This window comes from Osmerus mordax, chromosome 10, assembly GCF_038355195.1.
Source record: "Osmerus mordax isolate fOsmMor3 chromosome 10, fOsmMor3.pri, whole genome shotgun sequence".
Taxonomy (NCBI): Eukaryota; Metazoa; Chordata; class Actinopteri; order Osmeriformes; family Osmeridae; genus Osmerus; species Osmerus mordax.
This window is the reverse complement of record NC_090059.1, coordinates 18,611,055-18,637,111: the sequence shown is the minus strand read 5'-3', so window position 1 is coordinate 18,637,111 and position 26,057 is coordinate 18,611,055. Positions and strand designations below refer to the sequence as shown.

Below are 26,057 nucleotides of genomic sequence, written 5' to 3'. Positions count from 1 at the left end.
TATAATTAGATTTCTTTACAATAGAGAAACAACATTGAGATGACACACTATTTTGGTTTCTAAGTAGAAGCTTTGTTTAAATAGTGGCGTATAAATCATTTATCTTTTTTAGTACAGGTTCGAATCAAGCTCCCACCCCAGTCTGTTAAATTCATCTGCATTGTTTCACATTTATTCACATTGGGTGTGTTGTCTTTTATAATTCATTGTCTTAAAAGTATTAATACATTTATGTTAGCAGTCCTGTCTGCTGTGGTCTGGCAGAGGAGCAGCGGCCCCCTGTTATTGGTCCATTGTTTAGCCCCACCCTCTCAAGTGGGCAGATACTCTCCATGTAGTTCCGTGGGAAATAATCCAATCAGCTTGCGGAGGGTTTGGCACAAGCACTTCCTCTTCCTCTGGCAAGCTCAGCTGGGAGGCAGTGTGTCCCTCCAGCCAGCAGGTGGCTCTGGGTCTCTCTCTGGCCTCCAGCCCGGTGACCCCCGACCCTAGAACAGCTGTGGACCTTGGATGAGCAGCGCCTGGTCTTCCCCTCTGGTTCCAGCGCTGCTCCGGCAGTGTTCCTGCTCTGGTACGAGCTCAGGGCTGTCACAGGGCCCACCACACTCTCATGTTTGACCCGGCCCTCCGGTTCTGCTACACTTCCAGAGGCACCAGCAGGCTGTATGAGAGGCTGGCTCCTTCCTGGCCCGGGCCGCCAGGCCCCACCGCTGGCATGACAGGAAGGAGACCTGGACCCCGGCCCGGGGGTGGCTGGGGCCCCGGGGGGGGCTGGGACCCCGGAGGGGGCTGGAGCAGCATCACAGCCCCACCCATCGCTCCTGCTGGCCGTGCCATCTCTGTCCTCGCTGCTATCTCCCTGGAGGGACGGGATGATGGGGACGGAGTGAGCCCGGAGGCCTGAGGGAGGAGGAGAGGAGGGAGAAGGGGCAGGAGGAGATGAGCGTGTTCCGCTGTCCAGGCGGGTGCAGGGGACCTCGGTCCACCCCTGTCCTGCAGCCCACACACTCAGAGGGGACGGCATCACCCTGCCCTGCTGGGACCCAGGGTACTCAGACCTAGGGAGAACAGGGAGCAGGAGAGAGGAGAGGGAGAGAGGGGGAGAACAGGGAGCAGGAGAGAGGAGAGGGAGAGAGGGGGAGAAGAGAGGGAGAGGAGAGAGGAGAGGGAGAGAGGGGAGAAAGAGAGGGAGAGGGAAGGAGATTATGACCTTTTGTTCTCAGACCTTTCTACTGCATTTCTCATTTTCTAAGAGAAAGTGAGAGCGAGAGAAATAAAGGAAAAGAGAAAATGAGAGAGCTCACACTCTCAAAATCCTCCCCTAAAATGCAGAAACCAAACCCAATCCTGCCCCCCACACACACATCCTCAGAAGAAATCTATGGTGGTGAAACTATTCTCATGAAGAGTCACAAGGAACTCATCATCTTTGTGTATTTATTTATAATCCCCAATATGGGCAGCCTACTCTAGATGCATAAATGTTTAACTGGAAATCCTTTCTCTCATGGCTGCCTTATCCAAGCTTTAGAGGTTTAGCATCAAAGCCGGTGCCTGCCTGACCCTGTGCAGGTTTCCCCCCCCAGCATCTGACTGCTCCAGCAGGTGAGAGAGGAGGGAGGAGGAGACCTGGGTGGAGAGTTTGATCTGTTTGAAGTGAGAGTCCTTATCAAACAGCACACCTTGTGTGATTACAGCCTGAAAGACCCCATATATGAAAAATATGTATGTATATATATATATATATATATATATATATATATATATATATATATAATAAAAAAAAAACAGGGCTATGTTTGACAACAAGGGTTAGATGAGCGAGAGGGGGGGGGGGGGAGGGGGAGGAGGGGGTGTAACCCTACTAGGCTAACTGCAGACTATGGAGACTGCTGGTAACATAACTGAGTTAATATAATGACATGATGATATAATGACGATTCAGGATGTGGAGCTGGGGAGGCAGCTTCAGGCATATTTTAACATCTAAAAATAAACCACCATGACACATTTCTGCTTCAATTCATTCCTTATCTTGGATGGGTAAATATATATGTTTTTGACATTGTATAATGACACTGACAATACTCACTAGGGACCCACTGTCAAACCTGAAAATGTTGATGGGCTCTCCTCTCTGACTTTGTAACATCTTTCTCTTTCCTTCTCCCTCCCTCTTTTCTACTGAAATATCTCTATGTTCTTGTATTCCCATTCTCTCTCTCTCTCTCTCTCTCTCTCTCTCTCTCTCTCTCTCTCCTCTCTCTCTCTCTCTCTCTCTCTCTCTCTCTCTCCTCTCTCTCTCCTCTCTCTCTCTCTCTCTCTCTCTCTCTCCTCTCTCTCTCTCTCTCTCTCTCTCTCTCTCTCTCTCTCTCTCTCTCTCTCTCTCTCTCTCTCTCTCTCTCTCTCTCTCTCTCTCCTCTCTCTCTCTCTCCTCTCTCTCTCCCTCCCTCCCTCCCTCCCTCCCTCCCTCCCTCCCTCCCTCCCTCCCTCCCTCCCTCCCTCCCTCCCTCCCTCCCTCCCTCCCCTCCCTCCCTCCTCCCTCCCTCCCTCCCTCCCTCCCTCCCTCCCTCCCTCTCCCCTGCTGTCTCTTTCTAGCCTTTCATTTCTCATTCCCAGAGACCAGAGGGTGTTTCCATGGCATACAAGGGAGAGATTGGAGGGAGGGGAGAGAAGTGGAGGGGGTATATAGCTGGTGTTGTTTGGCTGTTAAGTCGAGAAATAGGTCACGCCGTGCCTGGCCTGAGAGATGTGGGCAGGGTTTATCAATAGTTAAACAGTCCCAAATAGTCAACTATCTCTAATAAACGTCAGCAGCTGATCAGAGGAACCCTCCTCATCCCTGAGGACAGGGAAGTCACAATAAGGGGTAACTGCCATTGGCTGCAGATTCCCCATGAAGGGCTGTAGCTACATTTTCAGTTTATTTGTATGTGTGTGTGTGTAAGTATGTGTGTGTATGAGTGTGTGTGTGTGTGTGCAGCTCCAAAAGAGGGATCTCCCCACAGTCTTTGAAAGAAATGCTGAGCACTGTGCTGTTTAAGAATGTCAATTATGGAAATAGGTCATATATAAAGAGTTAGGTACTGTGTGCATCTTACAAGTGTCTGTGATGCTCTGTCAGGTTGAATGCTAATAAGAGCATTGCCAGCCACTTTCAAGATTGCGAGCTGCTGGGGGAAAACTTGCTTTAAATGACACACATTTTAGATAACAGGTGCTCAAGTTATCAGGCTTAAAGGAGCTCTGGACCAAATTCACATGTAAAAAGTGGGCAGTTTATAAACAGCTGATTTAGTAGAGGAGTAGAACCATCTAGAACCATCGTGAGGAGAGGGTTGTTCCTGAACATCTGTCTGTGCATTACGTAATGCTGAGTGCCAGAAGAGAATGTGCTTATGAAACAACACAACCTTTATTATACCTATATTGATATTATAATACATCTGAACAGCTGTTTAGAATGCGTTTATTATGCTATATTCTATAAACAAAATTAGCGACATAGTCAACACTGGTACTATACTCATTCAGCGGATCTCTTTCAACTGGCTGTGAAGACTGACTGAAGAAGTCTCTTCTCGAAGAGACCTGGCTCAGAGGTCTGGAAGGGGATATGGAGGGAGGGGGGGGGTGAGTGGAGGTAAGAGAGACCTGTTGTTTGAAAGTGTACTATCCTATAGACTAGCGTGCACAGAATGCAACATCGTTATCCAAGAGTCTTAGTAGTACATACAATATACAATTACAACTTCTCACCCTCTCACGTCTCCGCTTCCATCTCTGTACAATCTACTTCCTGCAAGTGCTTGTAGGCGTGGCCAGCAACCCGGGCTCCTCCAATGAGGAGTGATTTTCCTCTGGTTCCGGGATGATTGGCTTCCCTGTGTTGCTGGGCGGGACTTAGAGACAGGGAGCTGCTCCTTAAACCACAGGGAAACAACAAGCATGCAACACACATTTATCAACTCTGTCAGCCTTTACTGGTAAAGTTGGTAAAGTTAATACCTGATAAATCTTTAACTTCTTTACTGTTAAAGGAAAAATCCTGTCTCCTTTCCGGTCTGATGTAAATAAACATCTTAAAAGCTGAGAGTTTGAAGGAGTTATATATGTACAGTGCCAAGGTTGCCATGGTTGCATGTATGTAACTCCTTCAAGCACTCAGCTTTTTTGTCAAATCTAGTTCCGAATAACAGCATTCATTTTCCATCTGTTGTCTGGCGTGAGTGTGATATTTAATGCTGCTAACGCAGTAAAGCAGTAACTCATCAAGTTCTGACTGTCTTCAGAGATGCAGATAAAGTCCTATGTGTTTAGCGCTAGCATGGCTGCATACTAACATGTTTATTACCAATTACAATCACCATCAATCTTTTTAAACATTCCATAAAAGTGCTGTTTATTTTTTGACACTAACTTATTGTGCCATATTGTGGGATGATTGAATTTCTTACATGACTGCCTCTTCTGTTGTGTGAAGTGAAACAGTTAGCAACAGATGAGGTTATGAAGCCTGAGACAGAATCCTCCTGATCCCCCTACCTGATCCTCCTGATCTACCTGAGACAGGATCCTCCTGGTCTACCTGATCCTCCTGGTCTACCTGAGACAGAATCCTCCTGGTGTACCTGATCCTCCTGGTCTACCTGATCCTTCTGGTCTACCTGATCCTCCTGGTCAACCTGATCCTCCTAGTCTACCTGATCCTCCTAGTCAACCTGATCCTCCTGGTCTACCTGATCCTCGTGGTCTACCTGATCCTCCTGGTCTACCTGATCCTCGTGGTCTACCTGATCCTCCTGGTCTACCTGATCTTCGTGGTCTACCTGATCCTCCTGGTCTACCTGATCCTCGTGGTCTACCTGATCCTCCTGGTCTACCTGATCCTCCTGGTCTACCTGATCCTCGTGGTCTACCTGATCCTCCTGGTCTACCTGATCCTCCTGGTCTACCTGATCCTCCTAGTCTACCTGATCCTCCTGGTCTACAAAAGACATAATTCTCCTGGTCTACCGGAGACAGAATCCTCCTGGTTTACCTGAAGAGTTTGCCTTTAGCCGGGGCTCTGCTGCGTATGTGCAGGGCAGGCGGGGCGGGAAGGGTCATGCCTGGGGCAGCAGGTGCCAAACTGGCCCCCATCTGGAGCAGAAGGGGGCCTGCGGGGGGCAGAAGGGGCCTGTGGTTCTTGCAGCACTACAGCAGGGAAGAACAACAAGGTGTTAATACAGGGACCAGCACCAGGAACATGGTATTCAGACACTAAGAGGTGCATGAATCACACCTACACACACACGCTCACACAATCTATACACACAACCTCCCCAACAATTGTCTGTCCCTTATTTAGATAAGACAAAGATTTCTGCTGAAGTCTAGAGTAGAGAAGTTCCCCCGATGACACTTTAATGGAACTACATTTATACTGCAGATTAGCAGATGAGGCCTTCTGATTACACTCCCTGAAGGCCTTGCAGCAACAGCAGTCAGGAATTAATCCACACAAGATTATGTTATTGGATTCCTAAAAAAACACACCCTAACATCCCCTCCACATTATCTGTGCTCAGAGCTGGATAGTACTGGGCATGCTCAGAGCTGGATAGTACTGGGCATGCTCAGAGCTGGATAGTACTGGGCATGCTCACTCCACTTGTCCACCTTCCTTCCTGCGCTGCATCATTAAACTGCTAGTGTATGTAGGGTTAGGGTATTATGACTCAGACACTAACCCTAACCCTATGTAGTATGACTCAGACCCAGTTTATGGCTCTCTGTGCCAGCTAAGCCTCTCTCTCTCTCTCTCTCTCTCTCTCTCTCTCTCTCTCTCTCTCTCTCTCTCTCTCTCTCTCTCTCTCACACACACCCTTGACTCCCAGAGGGGCCCTTACTGCTTGTTCTCCCGTCGTGCAGGAAAAGTGGATCATTTTCGGCCACCACATCTCACTCTCACTCTCACTCTCTCTCTCTCTCTCTCTCACCTCCATTTCTGTCTGTCTGTCTCTCAAACATGCACACACACACTCTCTCTCTATGACACACACGCACACGCATGCACATTCTTCATCTTTGTCTCTCTCACACACACACATTCTCACACACACACACACTTTGTCTAGTTTTAGCTGACGAAAACTGATGACATTTCGTCTAGTTTTAGTCAATGAAAATTGTATTTTAGTCTCTTTTTTATCAAAACAGAAGTAGTCTAAGCAGTAGTCTCGGGAGGCATGTTACCATGTGTTTAAATGTATGCATTGGTCTAGAATATGGTGTTCAAAGTCATGTTGTTGATGCCAAATTCAGTTCAGTGTGATTGCTATGTGAATGACAAAACTAGCTACAGTATTTGGCCAACAAGGGAAGCTTAGTACACATGGAGTCAGTCAGGTAGGAACTAAGAACCCACTTTTACACTCTCACACAAACAAATACACACAGACACAGTACACGTCACACATGTTAACCCACTTTATACTCTCTCACAAACAAATATACACACACACGCTAGTCACACACGTTTGTCTCAGTCGTTTCAGCTCCAGTGGCTAACGTTTAAAGCTAACGTCTAAAGCTAATGTTAAAATGAGACACATTAACCACAGCCTCATGAGTTGGATAATAATAATAACGCAACTAAACGAGACGAAATAACTATAACATTTTGTCTCGTTTTGGTCAACAAAAATGAAGAGACATTTTTGCAGTTTTTATTTTGTAAACTTCATTTGGTCTTGTTTTTATTCGTCAACAATATTGCATTATACATTTAATTATAGTCATCGTCACATGACCAGCATTCACGTTGCATCTCGTCTCGTTTTCGTCACGTGATAAAGGTTCGTTGACAACGATATTTAGTCATAATTTTCGTTGACAAAAGCAACACTATACACACACTCTCTCTGTCAGACTCTCTCTCTATCTCTCACACACACACCCACACACACACACACATTCTGCTGGGGTACAGCAGTGAAGGTTGAGAGGGGAGGAGGCAGGCGACGGGGTCACAACCCATCTCCTGACTTTTTTGTGAACAATCAATGTAACCTTCTCAGCATAACATGAGAATGAGACAGCTTCCAGGGGGCATGATGACATGACGCCTGGCAGACCCACTGATGTATTGCTTAAGTATTACCCTACTATTTCCTTTCATGACAGCATTCTGTTGTTCTACGTGGTTTTGAATCCTGTTCCCATAGGAGACTCATAAGCTGAGCAGGAGTGGAAGCAGATCATTCTAAATATTTACCCTCAACCTCGATCAAACAAAATACAGCTGGTTACTGGCAGAGACAGACATGCACCATGACAGCTGGTGGTTTTGCTGTAGCGTAAGTGAATGCTTGGACAGGTCTCTAGTGTGTGAGTGACATTAGTGAGAGGAGAGCTGTCTGCTGGTCTGAGAGAGGCTGTGTTTATGATGTCAACAGGAGGATTGCAATCTACTGTGTGCCTCAGCAACCTGACAGCATGTTGTGAACTCCAGGTCGTAAAACTATTAATTTCATTTTTATATTTTTCAGCTGGGCTTTAACAATCTCATGTCACTGGTAACAAACAATTTACAATATGTACTTCCAAATAGATCTCAAAGTTAAGTCCAGAGGGTTTGTAATGATGCATCCCTGCTGACTCAACATCTTGTCCTTTGTGGGACTGTAAAAGGACAGTGGTTTGCAGTGGGAGACAGCGCAGAGGAACATGACTGTGCCAGCCGGAGGCACCAGCACAGGATCCCACCTTCTGAAGCTGGAGGCCGGACTGAGGCCTGGGGCTGGATTTTGCCATGAGGCCAGAGGTCTTGTTGCTGCAGTCCCTCAGGATGTGGCTCTCTGAGAAGTGTGCTCTGAGCTTCTCCCTGTGTCTCCTACAGGAGAGACATCCTTCAGGTTAGTCACAACACATGGGCAATAAGGGGCAATGGCAAAATCAAAACATGACATATTGTGTAATATTGTATTGACAATACAAACAAGACCCGTTTTAAACCAACGTTATTGTTCTTGAGAAATTTCCAGAAGATGTGTGTGTGTCATTGTTACTGGTACATTACACAAGGCTTAATCAATTAATAATACTTCACCATGAAATCCCACTCATGCAAACCTTCTTTGAGACTGTTGTTCATCCCTGCCTCCCTGCTGCCCCTGTGGGTTAGGCTGCATCAGGAACTCATGAGGCTCCAGCATCTACACATGAGTCTCTGCTTGTTTTGAAATACACTGTTACTCGGTTTACCGAAGCTACACTCAAGTTTAATGGGGAGCCGTCGATGCTTCCAGCAACTTCTCCAGAGAAAGGATCAGTGCTCTATTCACAATAGTGCAATCACCATGGAGATAATGGTTTTTATTGAGCTGTAGTAGTCCTTCTCAGAGTGCAGAGTAAACAGACTAATAAAGGCACATCAAAGGACAGTGGGACACATGCCCCTTGCTAGGTTTCCTGTTGTATAGGGTTAGGGTTTTTGTATTTGGGGAAGGACGAGCAGGGCTTTGGAGGCTTGTATTTAGCTTGTTCCCTTTAAAGTATGTTTTGATGTAATTAACAGGATCTGCAACCCAACGGTTAGTGTGAGCAGAACTGAATGTCCCGCCCCCCTGCAGCACCATGGCCCAGCAGAGGAGCACACCTGTGCAGGTGCCCCTACTTGTCTCCAGTCTGACCAGACCAGCATAGGCTGGACCAGGTATCTGCTAAAACAGAGGAATGAGGATGATGACATTTCACAGAATTAAAACCTAACCCAATAACTAGCTAACCTCTGCTGCTCTCTGCTGCTCTCTCATGGCTGCTCTCTGCTGCTCTCTGCTGCTCATGGCTGCTCTCTGCTGCTATCTTCTGCTCTCTGCTGCTCTCTACTGCTCTCTGCTGCTCTTTACTGCTCTCTGCTGCTCTCTCCTGCTCATGGCTGCTCTCCGCTGCTCTCTGCTGCTCTCTGCTGCTCTCTCCTGGTCATGGCTGCTCTGCTGCTCTGTGCTGCTCTGTGCTGCTCATGGCTGCTCTCTGCTGCTCACTGCTGCTCTTGGCTGCTCTTTGCTCCTCTCTGCTGCTCTCTACTGCTCTCTGCTGCTCTTGGCTGCTCTCTACTGCTCTCTGCTGCTCTCTGCTGCTCTCTGCTGCTCTTGGCTGCTCTCTGCTGCTCTTGGCTGCTCTCTGCTGCTCTTTGCTCCTCTCTGCTGCTCTCTACTGCTCTCTGCTGCTCTTGGCTGCTCTCTACTGCTCTCTGCTGCTCTCTGCTGCTCTTGGCTGCTCTCTGCTGCTCACAGCAAGCAGCCATGACAGACTGGAGCTGAGGAGGGGAGGTGGGGGCATGAGACTGGAGGACAGGGCTGGAGGACAGGGCTGGAGGACAGGGCTGGAGGACAGGGCTGGAGGACAGGGCTGCAGGACAGGGCTGGAGGACAGGGCTGGAGGACAGGGCTGGAGGACAGGACTGCAGGACAGGGCTGGAGGACAGGGCTGGAGGACAGGGCTGGAGGACAGGGCTGGAGGACTGGGCTGTTTTCAAAGTGCACATTTAATTGAGGTGAGGAAGGGTAAAAGCTCCCATTAGCTGGCCGTAGTATAGTATCTGCTGTTGCTGTGGCAACAGATGGAGACCTACTCCTGAGCCAGGCTGCAGGTGTGAAGGACCCACACCTGAGAATCAGATTGCACACTGGGGACAGGAATTAGAATATAACCTGACCATACACTGCAGACAGGAAGTAGAATATGACCTGACTACACATAAAACTATGCTTTATATCCTAACACATTTTACAATCAGCAGACTAGCGTGGCTTTACTCCCCGAGGAAGGCAAGCCAATTACCGTTTTCCAGACAAGACCCATGTCGATTTGAGTGAGGCATCACTTCCTCTCGGCAGGGCATCACTTCCTCTCTACAGAGCTTCACTTCCTCTCTGCAGAGCATCACTTCTACTCTACAGAGCATCACTTCCTCCTCTCAGAGCGACAGTCACTCACCGGTTGCGTCGGTAGAGAGCCATACAGGCCAGGCAGAGCAGGCAGATCACTGAGGCGATGCTGCAGATGGACAGCACCTGGCTCTGGTACGCATCCCTCCTTTCTGGGGGATCAGAACAAGACCCAGGTTCAGACAGGTTCCCATGTGTGTATGTGTAGCCTGTGTGTGTGTGTAGCCTGTGTGTGTGTATAAGCATGTGTGTGAGTATGTGCCATCGAGATTAACTTGTGAGTGGCCTCCTCTCCACAGAGGACTAAGGTTGGAGGGAGATACATTGTGGTTTCCAACTGCAGATTGCTGGACTTGACCATCTTCTGGTCTCCCTCTCTGTCTTTCTCTCCCTCCCTCCCTCCCTCCCTCCCTCCCTCCCTCCCTCCCTCCCTCCCTCCCTCCCTCCCTCCCTCCCTCCCTCCCTCCCTCCCTCCCTCCCTCCCTCCCTCCCTCCCTCCCTCCCTCCCTCCCTCCCTCCCTCCCTCCCTCCCTCTCTCTTTCTTTCTCTCCCTCTCTCTTACATACAGCATATAAACACACAAACCTTGACATAAACACACCCACTCTCTTTCTGCCTCTCTTCTCTCTTTTTCTCTTCCTCTCACTGTTGTCTGTCTTTGTCACACTTCCTCTCTTCTTCTCTTGTCACGACCACTCATGGCTTGTGTAGCGCCGGCAACTCAACTAATTTACCACACAGATTAAAATCACTGAACTAAGAAGAGGCATGTGTCTGTCTCTCTCCACCTCTTTCTCCCTCCATCCACCTCTTCCTTTCTCTCTCCACTTCTCTCTCACTTCGTTCCTGCTCAGTCCTCTTTCAAAGGAAGTGTTATTTTTCTAAGTGTGTGAAGTCAGTCTGAGAAGGCAGAGATAATGGAGACATTCACAGGAATCAGAGGCTAGGATATGTGGGATGAAACATCCATGTATGTGACATTACATCTTGCCTGTGATGTCATGAAACATCCATGTATGTGACATTACTTCTTGCCTGTAATGACGTTACTTCTTGTCTGTGATGTTATGTAACAAAATATGTCATTTTCTGCTGTGCTTATACATGAACTGATTTGAACTGATAATAATAACCAGATTGTTTAATGTGCACACCATGTAGAGCGATCATATTGCTCCATATATAACTTGTTTTCAACCTTAAAAACTTTTCTTCGGATGAAAAATGGATGTATGGAACGTGAAGTTGTACCTGGAACTTTTATTCTGAAGTTTATTCTATTGATTCCCCTCCACAGCAACCTTTGTTAGTGTGCCGCCAAACAGAGTGTGTGTTTACAGACTGGGTTCAAGTTGGAGGACATGGAAATATGTTCTATTCATGCTGTTCGTTCAGTGAAAACAGCATAGTTTGACTCTCCCCAGGGACAGACACCCCCGTCAGGACTTCTGTTTCCACCAACACAAGTGGCTGTTTCACTGCAGAGGTAGCTCTCCTCCTCTCTTCCTCCCTCCATCCTTCCTGTCCTCCCTTCTCCTCCACACCTCTCCTCCTCTCTTCATCCCTTCATCCTTCCTATCCTCCCTTGTCCTTCACAGTGCAAGTCTCCATGCAGAAAAACACATCAATTTTGCAACCTCTGTGTTTCCATGGCGACTGGCACACGTTAATTTTTCCAAGGTGAGGAGCAGATTGTGTTTTTACATGCCGGCTTGGGACAGGGGAGCAGAGATCTATGCGAGGAAACAGGTCTTACCCATGAACTCAATGCCCAGTTCATCCACTGCGTCATCAACACCCAAGGCATGTGAAAGGAAAGAGAGACAGAGAGAGGGAGAGGAAGAAAGGGAAAGAGAGAAAGGGTGAAAGGGAGTGAGAAACAGGGAGAGGGAGAGAGAGAATTAGTTCAAGTGATAGTACATTATTTAGATTTCTATGGATTTCAGCACCACCATGATTCAGCAATAAAAATTGCCCCTTCGTCACACACAGACACATACTTTCCCGGCGCAGTAAAGTCCCTTCCACAATCCTAGAGCTGGGGAGACAGATAAAGAGCAGCTCTCGTGTTCTTTTCATCCTGACAGTGCCCCTTTTTCACGCCACTGTAATATAATCTCATTTAAATTAAAATGAAACCCTCAAACTTAATTGCTTTTCTGACAGAGGTGGTCTGGGTTTGAAATAGACTGCAGCTTGCCAGGACTGTGACAGATGACGTGTTGGGCAGCTTTGGAGAGGAGGGGAGAGGCCCCAGTCAGACAGGGGAACCATCTGCTGATGACTGCAGCACAGGGACATCAGTCAGTGTCACACTCTTACTCTTACTTGACGGTACTTCCATACTGCCTACTAGCATCTTGGATCTGAATGAGCATCAGGAGATGGTGGGCTGGGCCTGGGCAGCTGAGGCTGTGAGAGGCTCCTGGGCAGCTGAGCCTGTGAGAGAGTCCTGGGCAGCTGAGGCTGTGAGAGGCTCCTGGGCAGCTGAGGCTGTGAGAGAGTCCTGGGCAGCTGAGGCTGTGAGAGAGTCCTAGGCAGCTGAGGCTGTGAGAGACTCCTGGCAGCAGCAGCTCTCCAGGGGACAGAGAGCCTGGCTCTTACTGATGCCTTTACACACTCAAGCCTTCTCTTTGATTGGCTACAGCATTCAAACCTTTTTTGTGATTGGCTACAGCATTCAAGCCTTTTTGTGATTGGCTACAGCATTAAAACCTACATTCATCTGCTCTAGTGGCGTAGCCTGTCACAGCCTGCACAGATGATGTCATTTAGCACTGATACACATCCCCTGCTCTGGCATTGACTAGCAGGCCTGCAGGCCCATAAAGCAGCAGATCTCTGCCGTCTCACTGCCCCCTCGGGAGCCCCCTGGCCGCGAGCGGAGGCCAAGTTACCATGGAGAATACCACCCTGAGCCCTGCGCTCGTTCTGGACGATTAGGAATAAATCTGGGGGGGAACAATAGCAGGAGTGAATCACATCCTTAATCCCCCTTAGTCTGGGCCAGCCAGCAGGGGAGTCGAGACGATCACTGGTGCTGTCACTGCTAGTTACTGGGCCAGGTCCTAATGCCTCCTGGGTAAATACCCAAATTAAGGGAATCACGTTCCCCTTCAGAGAGCTGGCCTGGCTAACAGCTAGCTAGCTACTGGCTAGTCCCTCAGCCCTCCCTCCTACCCAGCTCATCCTACCAGCCTCCCCTAGCCTCCCTCTTCCAGCCTTACCTAGCCTCCCCCCTACCTAGCTCACATACCTTCCCTTACACACTCCCTCACACACACCCTCCCTCACACACTCCCTCCCTCACACACTCCCTCACACACTCCCTCACACACACCCTCCCTCACACACACACTCCCTCCCTCACACACTCCCTCCCTCACACACTCCCTCACACACTCCCTCACACACACCCTCCCTCACACACTCCCTCACACACACCCTCCTTCACACACACCCTCACACACTCCCTCACACACACCCTCCCTCACACACTCCCTCACACACACACTCCCTCAAACACTCCCTCACACACTCCCTCCCTCACACACTCCCTCACACACACCCTCACACACACCCTCACACACTCCCTCACACACACCCTCCCTCACACACACCCTCACACACACCCTCCCTCACACCCTCCCTCACACACACCCTCACACACACCCTCCCTCACACACTCCCTCACACACACCCTCACACACACCCTCACACACTCCCTCACACACACCCTCCCTCACACACTCCCTCACACACACCCTCCCTCACACACACCCTCACACACACCCTCCCTCACACACTCCCTCACACACACCCTCCCTCACACACACCCTCACACACACCCTCCCTCACACACTCCCTCACACACACCCTCACACACACCCTCACACACTCCCTCACACACACCCTCCCTCACACACTCCCTCACACACACCCTCCCTCACACACTCCCTCACACACACCCTCCCTCACACACTCCCTCACACACACCCTCACACACACCCTCACACACTCCCTCACACACACCCTCCCTCACACACACCCTCACACACACCCTCCCTCACACACTCCCTCCCTCAAACACTCCCTCACACACTCCCTGACACACTCCCTCACACACACCCTCCCTCACACACACCCTCACACACACCCTCCCTCACACACACCCTCACACACACCCTCCCTCACACACACCCTCACACACACCCTCCCTCACACACTCCCTCACACACACCCTCACACACACCCTCCCTCACACACTCCATCACACACTCCCTCACACACACCCTCCCTCACACACACCCTCACACACACCCTCCCTCACACACTCCATCACACACACACTCCCTCCCTCACACCCTCCCTCACACACTCCCTCCCTCACACACTCCCTCACACACACCCTCACACACACCCTCACACACACCCTCACACACTCCCTCACACACTCCCTCCCTCACACACTCCCTCACACACACCCTCACACACACCCTCACACACACCCTCACACACTCCCTCACACACTCCCTCCCTCACACACTCCCTCACACACTCCCTCACACACACCCTCCCTCACACACACCCTCACACACTCCCTCACACACACCCTCACACACTCCCTCACACACTCCCTCCCTCACACACACCCTCACACACTCCCTCACACACACCCTCACACACTCCCTCACACACTCCCTCCCTCACACACACCCTCACACACTCCCTCACACACTCCCTCCCTCACACACACCCTCACACACTCCCTCACACACACCCTCCCTCACACACTCCCTCACACACTCCCTCCCTCACACACACCCTCACACACTCCCTCACACACACCCTCCCTCACACACACCATCACACACACACTCCCTCACACACTCCCTCACACACACCCTCACACACCCTCCCTCACACACTCCATCACACACACCCTCACACACACCCTCACACACTCCCTCACACACACCCTCACACACACACACCCTCACACACTCCCTCACACACACCCTCCCTCACACACACCATCACACACACACTCCCTCACACACTCCCTCACACACACCCTCACACACCCTCCCTCACACACTCCATCACACACACCCTCACACACACCCTCACACACTCCCTCACACACACCCTCACACACACCCTCACACACTCCCTCACACACACCCTCCCTCACACACTCCATCACACACACCCTCACACACTCCCTCACACACTCCATCACACACACCACCTTCCCTCACACACTCCCTCACACACTCCCTCACACACTCCCTCACACACTCCCTCACACACACCCTCACACACACCCTCACACACTCCCTCACACACACCCTCCCTCACACACTCCATCACACACACCCTCACACACACCCTCACACACTCCCTCACACACACCCTCACACACACCCTCACACACACCCTCACACACACCCTCACACACACACTCCATCACACACACCACCTTCCCTCACACACTCCCACACTTCCTTTGGGTGCCCTGCTTATAGTGTTCCGCCATGGGATTGGCAATGCTTTCCCTATCTCTTTCTTTTTCTACCTCTCTCTCTTTATCTCGTTCTTAGCCTCTCTCTCTCTATCTCTCTCTCTCTCCCCCTGTCTTTGTGAGTCTACAGATAGGGCTGTGTGTTTAGGAGAGGAGAGCAGGTCTAGGGAGAGCTGAATGGGACTGCTGTTTTAAGGGCCTCCTGGTTGGTCGGGGGTTTGCTCGGCTGGTCGATGAGGAACAGAGAAAGAAGGCTTTTGTGATTGTCTGGAGCATAAAGATGTCTGAAAAAGCCTTACTCATTCGACCCAGGGGTGTGTGGAAAATGCACTGGAAACAGACACAAACATACCCCCCCCCCATATACACACAAACACATGCATACTGGGCAGCCACAGCTAAGGGTTCCACTCCACACAAGGCTCCAGTAACTTGTCACATGATTTGCTTTTGAAAGCAGGATAATCCCACAATCCCCACAGTAATCTGGGTAAATTTCAGATTATTCTGTATCAACATACACCAAAATAGGCTTCAGTGCTCTCTCCAGTCATAGTGTCTGTTCTACAGCAGCAGTGGGTACTGCAGTTCTGTGTGTTCTACAGACATCTGTGTGTAGGCCGTCAGAAGATAGCACTAACAACAGTGTGATTGTATGGGAGGGACCTGGAGGGGAACACCGCCTTCTCCCCTGAGCAGGAATAACTAGGAATATCACATATCAACAGGAAACATGATATTAATGCTTGATTGAACTGGGCTGTGCAAGGTGCTACCCTGCAGCATGTGCTTGAAGATTCATCTGTACCTTGTATAGACCAGTGATACTGGTTATCTCATGCTAGCTATCAAGATAGCTCTCTAGCCCAGGGAACATCTTTAAAACATTCGCTCAGACCTCGTAGCTGAGAGGACGCTGGATGATAACGATGAATGTGAATGCTAACAGGGTGTACCACATACACGTGAGCTCCAAACCGCTGTCTGAATACAAAGCAATCGGTCTGTTCAAATCTTAATGAAGCAAAGCTTGCAGGGAATCAGAGAGTGGAGGAATGATGAAAGCGGTTGTGTTTGAGAGCGAGAGGCTGCAGGAGGCCATTAGGAGCGTCTCCCAGGGCCCGTGCCATGAGCCCAGGGAACAGGAGTCACTATAAAACAGAGACAACTCATGAAGCCCATCTCTCCCGGGAGAAGCTTAGGTCTTCAAATTCTTTTTCCAGGTCCTATACAATCTGTGTCAAGGTTTTTTGTCACTTTCCCTGTGAGCTGTTGTGGGGTTCAAGGACCTTGAAAGGGTTTTATTATCAACACTATAGGTTGTATCCTGCTGAAGATAGGTTTGATGTCTGGGGGGTAAACCAACTGCTACACTACTGACATCTCATGATGTTTATGAGTGTGTATGTAGGTATGAAATAATATATGCCTGCTATAATGCAGTTGTCACTGTTCAGTTTGCAGTGAGCAGGAAGCGTTGGGGGAGGGGGTGTGTGGCCAGTTGTAATTCTTAGTCAAAGTAAGAAATATTTAGTCTCCTCTGACAATGTTTAGCAAACCTTTAAACAAAATAGTTCAGCTTGCATGAGCATACTGTTTGTGATAGAGAACCACAAAATGAAAGAGATGTCAGTTGTGTTTATTAACGTTGGAAAAAAGAGCGATTATGGTTTCTCTATTACAGTTTTAGTTGTTCCTGGAATATCTTGATTCGAAAATTACCCCACAACATTGGAGGCAACTTTGATGAATATGTATACTCAAATGCTGCCTGGCTGTTAGATGTAATCTGGGGTAATTGCTAGCTTGACGGACAACCTCTGTCTTTCAGCTGCAATCAGCAAGGCTGGGAGGGATTTCCTCTGACAAGGCTGGTTCCACTAATAGCATGATAATTATCGCTATATTGATTTCAGGTTAGCAAAGCAGAAACATCACAGAAACATCACAGCTAGTTTAAGATGCACAGACGGAAATCAATGTGAAGTCAATAGGAAATCATCAAGTTGATTGCTGATTGTTGAGACAGTGGAAATCAATATTTTAAATGTAAGTATTCACTGTACATTCATACATTACCAACAAGCAAAGTGTTGCTCCAAAATATATCCATTTGAAATACATTTTAAACAACATCTGCAGTCGATTTAAGAAATATTTCAGGAACTTGCAAGGGCAGGTCGAGAGCTAGAAGCATAAACAAGAGAAAGTTCAATCAAAGACACTTTCTCTCTCCTGACCAGGTCATTAAAGGAGGATTTCGTTTAGATGGAGGTCCTATGTGCTTGGCTGCAGGGCCTGTGAAGCTCGATAAGTTTGTACTTATCTAGACCAGTTAGAGGAGAGCTGCTCCGAGGCACACAACACAGATCATTTACTAGCATTCTTTGTTTTCTGTTTTCTAGCAGATCAATATCGAGAGCCAGGAAACATACCCGGGTCAGATAAGATGGCGTCTGTCTTGGGCACAAACTGGTCACAGCGAAGGCCGTGGTAACCCTCCTTACATCTGCAAAACAAGAGAACAAGAGAACAAGAGGTGAAACCTCCTCATAGTTACAGAGCAACACTTCCTGTTTTGTGGAAGCAGAATCATCATATTATTTAAGAATTACATTGTTGAGTAAATGGTTTCAGAAAGAAGAAAGTTAAACATGGTTAACATGACCATGGTTAAACCAAGGAGGAAGAAGAGGAGGAGGAGGAAGAGGAGGAGGGATGAAGAAGCAGAACTATAGCAGTCCCAGGGGGCACAGACAACACTGTAGAATGAGGAAGAGGGAGGGATGGATGAGAAGAGAGAGCCAGAGGAGGAGCTGAAGGGAGGAGGAGAGGCTGGCCAGGCCAGCGGCTGCAGCCCCACGTCTGCAGCCCTGCTGATAGCTCTGTAATGTCAGGTCCCTGAGGATCCTGGATGGACTGGGCCAGAGAACACTTGGTGTCACAGAGAGTCTCAAGCAGGCGCTGCGCTTGTGGAAGAGCTGATAGCAGAGAGCAGAGGTCCCAAGGCGCTCTGACAGGTTATTTGATGCTTTTCCACAAGCCCTTGTGGATCATGCTTGTTCCACTCCTTCCACTTTTGTCAAATAAATCAAGTCTTTACGACTTATGAATGCTGTTCTTTCTTTTCCTGGAGCTCATTTTCATGTGGCCTCTGTACCTCAGTGCAGTCATAGCAGCCTCAAGGGGTGCACATTCTTTTTTCATTTTCACGATTTGTTTTGATTGATGCTCTACTGGAGCCAAATGCTCGTTCTGTCACACATGAGGACACACACACTCATACACTCAAATTCATACTCTATCAACACAAGTGTGATCTGGTCAGAACTATGCTAAATAGGAATTGCACATCAGAATCAGATCAGAATGGGTTTTATTTGCCATGAAAGTTTGCACAGACAAGGAATTTGCTTTGGCAGGAAACATTAAACATATAGGAATCTAAAATTTAAATATGAGGACTAACTATACTAAGGGTACATAACTAGCAAACTAAGGGTACATAACTAGAAATGGAATTAGATTAAAATAAACTATACAATAAAATATAAAATAAAATATAAGTTGCAGTAATTTACAATATAAAAATAGAGGCCAACAGCGGAAGGGAAGAAACTATTTTTGTTGCGTGTGGTATTGGTCCTGATGGACCGCAGCCTTCTGCCGGAGGGGAGTGACTGAAACAGGGAGTGACCAGGGTGGGAGGAGTCAGCCACAATCTTCCTCGCTCGCCTCAGGGTCCTCGAGGGTAGGCAGATTGCAGCCAATCACCTTCTCAGCAGTACGGATGATACGCTGCAGTCTGCTCTTGTCCTTGGCAGTGGCAGCAGCGTACCAGACGGTGATGGAGGAGGTGAGGATGGACTCAATAATGGCTGTGTAGAAGTGCACCATCATTGTCTTTGGCAGGCTGAATTTCTTCAGCTGCTGTAGGAAGTACATCCTCTGTTGTGCTTTCTTGGTGAGGGAGCTGAAGTTCAGTTCCCACTTGAGGTCCTGGGAGAGGATAGTGCCCAGGAAGCGGAAGGACTCCACAGTGTTGACTGAGGAGTCACACAGGGTTATGGGGGTGAGTGGGGCTGTATTCTTCCTGAAGTCCACAACCATCTCCACTGTCTTAAGAGCATTGAGCTCTAGGTTGTTCTGGCTGCACCAGGTCACCAGGTTGGCCGCTTCCCACCTATAATCAGACTCGTCTCCACCAGAGATGAGCCCAATGAGGGTGGTGTTGTCCGCCAACTTCAGGAGTTTGACGGACGGATGACTGGAGGTGCAGCTGTTGGTGTACAGGGAGAAGAGCAGAGGAGAAAGGATGCAGCCCTGAGGAGATCCAGTGCTGATGGACTGGGAGTCAGAGACTTGTGTTCCCAGCTTAACACACTGCTTCCTGTCAGACAGGAAGTCTGTGATCCACCTGCAGGTGGAATCAGGCACGTTCAGCTGGGAGAGCTTGTCCTGAAGCAGGGCGGGGATGATGGTATTGAAGGCAGAGCTGAAGTCCACAAACAGGATACTGGCATAGGATGCTGGGGAGTCCAGGTGCTGTAGGGTGAAGTGGAGGGCCATGTTAACTGCATCGTCCACAGACCTGTTGGCTCTGTAGGCAAACTGCAGGGGGTCCAGTAGAGGGTCTGTGATTGATTTAAGGTGTGCCAGCACCAGGCGCTCGAAAGACTTCATTACCACAGAGGTCAGGGTGACGGGTCTGTAGTCATTATGTCCTGTTGGCCTTGGCTTTTTGGGCACAGGGATGATGGTGGAGGACTTGAGACAGGCTGGCACATGGCATGTCTCAAGGGAGGTGTTAAAGATGTAGGTAAACACCGGAGACAGCTGGTCAGCGCAGTGCTTGAGGGTGGCTGGAGAGACAGAGTCCGGCCCAGCTGCTTTGCGGGGTTTCTGCCTCTTGAAAATTCTGTTAACTTCACCCTCCTGAATGGAGAGAGTCGTCACTGTAGAGGGGGGAGGCCTCCTGGGTGGGAAGGGGTAGTTCAGGACTGTCCAATTGTCTTTCAAATCTGCAGTAGAACTCATTCAGGTCGTTGGCCAGGCGGGAGTCGTTAGTGGAGTGGGGAGCTCTGGGCTTGAAGTTGGTAATCTGCCTGAGCCCTCTCCAGACAGAAGCAGAGTCGTTTGCAGAGAATTGGCGTTTTAGTCTCTCACATAGCAGTCTGGGACTTGCTCCTCATGAGGAGACGTAGCAGTCTGGGACTGAGTGTAACTCAGCATGAGGAGGCATAGCAGTCTGGGACTGAGTGTAACTCAGCATGAGGAGGCATAGCAGTCTGGGACTGAGTGTAACTCAGCATGAGGAGGCGTAGCAGTCTGGGACTTGCTCCTCCGGTCACACCTTCCCACCCTGTAGCAGTCTGGGACTTGAGTTTCGCCTCTGATCACACCTTCCCACCTCTCGTATCTGCTGATGCCTCATTAACATTCTGACTCATCCACCAGCAGAATGTCTGTCTGACTATCGCGTCATCTCCCGCTTTGCTGTTTGTCTTCCTCTCTATCTCTGCTGTTTGTCTTCCTCTCTATCTCTGCTGTCTCCTGCCTCTGTCTGGGAACAACCCAGACACCCTTCAGTGAGATGCAAACAATGCTTTGTAAACAAATATGTTTGTTCAAATGTGAAGATGAGTGCTTCAATGTAGGTAAAAAATTAAATAATGAGCCTTTGTGTGTGTGTGTGATGACAGTGTGGAGTTGCTATGACTGAATGTAGGGTTGTGTGTGTGTTGTGTGTGTTTGAGAGAGTGTTTGAATGTGTAGGTGAGCCCAGGTGTGTGTGGGAGTGTGCTAGCTTGTTAGCTGGCAGTGCTACCTCTAGAAGGGCACATTGTTGTGAGAGCTCAGTTACAATATGTGTCAATGTGTGGCCGTGTGTGTGTGTGTGTGTATGAAAACATGTTTGTGTGCATTTGTGTGTATATGTCTGACTGATGAATGTGTGTGTATGTCTGACTGATGAATGTGTATGCATGCACATGTATTTGTACAATTCTCAGCACATCTCAGAACCCACGTCCTGCTCTTAGCACTGCCTGGCAGCAGCCGGCCGTGGGAGCAGGGGTGGGGAACACGGCTACAACTATAATTACCGCCTGCTCATTAATGGCAAATGGAAAATGGCAGATGGTTTATGAGGGCAGGGAGAGGTACAGGAGCAGGGAGAGGTGCAGGAGCAGGGAGAGGTGCAGGGAGAGGAGCAGGGAGAGGTGCAGGAGCAGGGAGAGGTGCAGGAGCAGGGTGAGGTGCAGGGAGAGGAGCAGGGAGAGGTGCAGGAGCAGGGAGAGGTGCAGGAGCAGGGTGAGGTGCAGGGAGAGGAGCAGGGAGAGATGCAGGAGCTGGGAGAGGAGCAGGGAGAGGTTCAGGGAGAGATGCAGGAGCAGGGAGAGGATCAGGGAGAGGTGCAGGAGCAGGGAGAGGTGCAGGAGCAGGGAGAGGTGCAGGGAGAGGTGCAGGAGCAGGGAGAGGAGCAAGGAGAGGAGCAGGGAGAGGTGCAGGAGCTGGGAGAGGAGCAGGGAGAGGTGCAGGGAGAGATGCAGGAGCAGGGAGAGGAGCAGGGAGAGGAGTAGGGAGAGGAGCAGGGAGAGGTGCAGGAGCAGGGAGAGGATCAGGGAGAGGATCAGGGAGAGGAGCAGGGAGAGGTGCAGGGAGAGGTGCAGGAGCAGGGAGAGGAGCAAGGAGAGGAGCAGGGAGAGGTGCAGGAGCAGGGAGAGGATCAGGGAGAGGTGCAGGGAGAGGATCAGGGAGAGGTGCAGGAGCAGGGAGAGGAGCGGGGAGAGGAGCAGGGAGTGGTGCAAGAGCAGGGAGAGGAGCAGGGACAGGTGCAGGGAGAGGATCAGGGAGAGATGCAGGAGCAGGGAGAGGTGCAGGGAAAGGTGCAGGCGCAGGGGGAGGTGCAGGAGCAGGGAGAGGAGCAGGAGCAGCAGTGGAAGGGGAGGTGACAGATGGGTTAGGGTGTTCAGGCCATTCCTCCATCCCCTCTCTCTCCCCTCCCGTCTCCCCTCCCCTAGTAACACCTCCTCCCATCAACACCCAGCCATGCAGCAGCTGTGACTGATGTCAACCTCAGCATGTTGCTGCATCATGTGACGCGCCAGTGAAGGACTCTGGGTATAAATAGCACAGTGTAGGAGGCTGACCATAACAGCTGGTCTAGAGTCAGCTGTGGAAACTGATCAGGGCTGCGTTTCCCGATAACGATGGATCGTAGCAACGATCGAGCAAAATAACAAAACCATCTATATTTCTTACGTGCGTTTCCCAAACATGCTTGTAAGGAGTAGGCTAATCTATGCGCTTTCAAGAGCTACGAATTTTCAAGAGACACTTTAGCTACGGTGTCTTTGGGAACGGCCCGTAAAACTAAGCCGTCTAAAAACTAAACCGTCATACGATGGATTCTACGATCAATTTAGGCTTAGGACGCTTTCGGGAAACGTAGCCCTGGACTCTGTGTCTGAGCCAAACTGATCTGGGGCTTGTAGTTGTGTGTCCTGCTGATATGAGTTTTGAACTCAGCAGTCTCTTGTTTTCAGATGATGTCCCCCAGCTCTCTTCCTGTCTCCCCCAGCACTCCTCCTGTCTCCCCCAGCTCTCCTCCTGTCTCCCCCAGCTCTCCTCCTGTCTCCCCCAGCTCTCCTCCTGTTTCCCCCAGCTCTCCTCCTGTCTCCCCCAACTCTCCTCCTGTCTCCCCCAGCTCTCCTCCTGTCTCCCCCAGCTCTCCTCCTGTCACCCCCAGCTCTCCACCTGTCTCCCCCAGCTCTCCTCCTGTCTCCCCCAGCTCTCCTCCTGTCTCCCCCAGCTCTCCTCCTGTTTCCCCCAGCTCTCCTCCTGTCTCCCCCAGCTCTCCTCCTGTCTCCCCCAGCTCTCCTCCTGTCTCTCCCAGCTCTCCTCCTGTCTCCCCCAGCTCTCCTCCTGTGTCCCCCAGTGTGAGACAGCGATCAGGGGGCTTATTGATGGGCGCAGGGGGGGAGGACTAGGGAGATGAGGGCTGTCTCCTCACTCTTGGCTTGTTGCCGGGTAAAAAAAAACAATGTTGTCAAAGAGAAGGCTCTCTCCTGCATGATCTCATAAGCCGTACATATTCATATCTGCATTCTGCAGGAGCGTGCAGAGAAAGCATCTGAACAGATATTAGTTATTCTTGACAGACTTTGATGGATGTCTGCTTCTGTTTGTGAGCTGGGTACAGAAGTATGTGATCTGTGTGATAATTCGTTTGGTAATTTGGGGAAGGAATGAGAATGGAAAACTGTCAAATTAAACTACCAAAAACATTTCTTAAGAATTCCTTAACATCGCTGTGATGGCAAGGGAAGCCCAGCCTCATCCTGCCTCACCCAGCCTCACCCAGCCTCACCCAACCTCTCCCAATCCAGCCTCACCCAGCCTTATCCAGCCTCCCCAGTCCAGCCTCACCCAGCCTCAACCAGCCCAGCCTCAACCAGCCTCACCTAGCCCAGCCTCACCTAGCCCAGCCTCACCCAGCCTAGCCTCACCCAACCTCTCCCAATCCAGCCTCACCCAGCCTCATCCTGCCTCACCCAGCCTAGCCTCACCCAACCTCCCCAATCCAGCCTCACCCAGCCTTATCCAGCCTCCCCAGTCCAGCCTCACCCAGCCCAGCCTCAACCATCCTCACCTAGCCCAGCCTCACCCAGCCCAGCCTCACCTAGCCCAGCCTCACCCAGCCTCACCTAGCCCAGCCTCACCCAGCCCAGCCTCAACCAGCCTCACCCAGTCCCTCGGTGGAATCACACCTCTACTGCTGATCACCCTAACCCTCACCCATACCCTCACCAACATGATCACCCTAACCCTCACCCATACCCTCACCAACATGATCACCCTAACCCTCACCCATACCCTCACCAACATGATCACCCTAACCCTCACCCATACCCTCACCAACATGATCACCCTAACCCTCACCCATACCCTCACCAACATATCACCCTAACCCTCACCCATACCCTCACCAACATGATCACCCTAACCCTCACCCATACCCTCACCAACATATCACCCTAACCCTCACCCATACCCTCACCAACATATCACCCTAACCCTCACCCATACCCTCACCAACATATCACCCTAACCCTCACCAAGATGACAGGAAATAAATCTCCAAGCAGGGAAGAGAGAGGGGGAGGGAGGGAAGAGGGGGAGAGGTGGGATGCCACTGAAGAGGTTGTTGTCTTCATTTGGCAGAATGGTCTCTGTTTGCGTACATGCAGACTGTAGCCTGGCTGACAGGCGGTAGAAAAGGCTATTTCACAGCAGAAGGAACCTTCTCTCACACCTCAAGGATCAGGGCTGCTCCGACCCCAGCTCGGTCATGTTCCCAGCTTACACCGCCCACACACACACACACACACACTACCCACACACATACAAGATGAATACGCAACCTGCTAATGTTCCCACTGACACACACACACACACACAGAAGCATGCACATAGAGCCTCATATGTACAGAGTCATCCAGAGGCATTATGTTCTAATTCCATCTCTAAGCATATGCGTACGAAGAATGATGCAGTTTGGTCATCGCACACACACACTCACACACACACCGAGAGTGGGAGTGGGAGATCTGAGTTTAATCCACTGAACGATGAGCAGCCACTCTCAGAGGTGTTTAATAGCCTAACAGCCTAACCCTAACAGCTTATCTTCTGGTATCATTTACATGCCCCTTCAGCAGCAGCAACCAATGATAAAATAATTCAGTTAAACTCCACCATCACACCCCGCCCTGTCCTCTGCATATAGACACTGGTTTAAAACAAGCTATTTTAATCACGTCCTTTGCCAGTATTAATAAAGCCATTTTATTAAAGTGTTCGAGTTCCACATTAATAAGTCATATTAAACCCTGCCTGACAGGCAGTGCATGGGGACGCCACTCTGACAACACAAGGCTGCTCATGTGACTGGTGGCTTTATATCCTGGTCTCCAGAGCTTTCTGTCTCACACACACACACACACACAAATGAACTTACACGCACACACACATGCACACACACACTGACAGGTTCTCATTGGTGATATTTCAACATTTGAACTGTCCAGATTTGATAAGGTATTGGGAGAAACGTGTCTAAAATGAGTATTATGGGCTGGATAATGTTGCTGGGTTTACTGTACTGCCAGGTGAATATTATGGGCTGGATAAAGTTGCTAGGTTTACTGTACTGCCAGGTGAAAGTAAACCATTTTGAAATGTTCACATATACAGTCTGTCAACCTTTTCTTAGGGTTAGGATCTAGGGTTAGGGTTAGGATCTAGGCAGCAGACACATCTCTACCGGTAACCCTAACCTCTACAGGATCATAATTACCTGCCTCACGTCTTTGGCTTTGTGATAGCAGCCTCCACACACATACACCCCACACACACACACACCCCACACACACACACCCCCCACACACATACACCCCCCACACACACATACACCCCCCACACACATACACCCCCCACACACATACACCCCCCCCACACACATACACCCCCCACACACATACACCCCCCACACACATACACCCCCCCACACACATACACCCCCCACACACATACACCCC

General features: G+C 49.9%; 1 protein-coding gene across 1 annotated transcript in view; it reads right to left on the bottom strand.

Moving 5' to 3' along the window:
- Positions 1–358: 358 nt before the first annotated feature.
- Positions 359–26,057, bottom strand: part of nrg3b (neuregulin 3b) — a 122,484-nt gene continuing 96,785 nt past the window's right edge. The window contains exons 4-10 of the mRNA XM_067245082.1: positions 17,892–17,965; positions 11,689–11,715; positions 9,982–10,084; positions 7,721–7,876; positions 5,042–5,131; positions 3,768–3,923; positions 359–1,058 (exon numbers count right to left, since the gene is read on the bottom strand). Coding sequence (XP_067101183.1) covers positions 359–1,058; positions 3,768–3,923; positions 5,042–5,131; positions 7,721–7,876; positions 9,982–10,084; positions 11,689–11,715; positions 17,892–17,965 — 1,306 coding nt within the window. The remainder of the gene's footprint in view (positions 1,059–3,767; positions 3,924–5,041; positions 5,132–7,720; positions 7,877–9,981; positions 10,085–11,688; positions 11,716–17,891; positions 17,966–26,057) is intronic.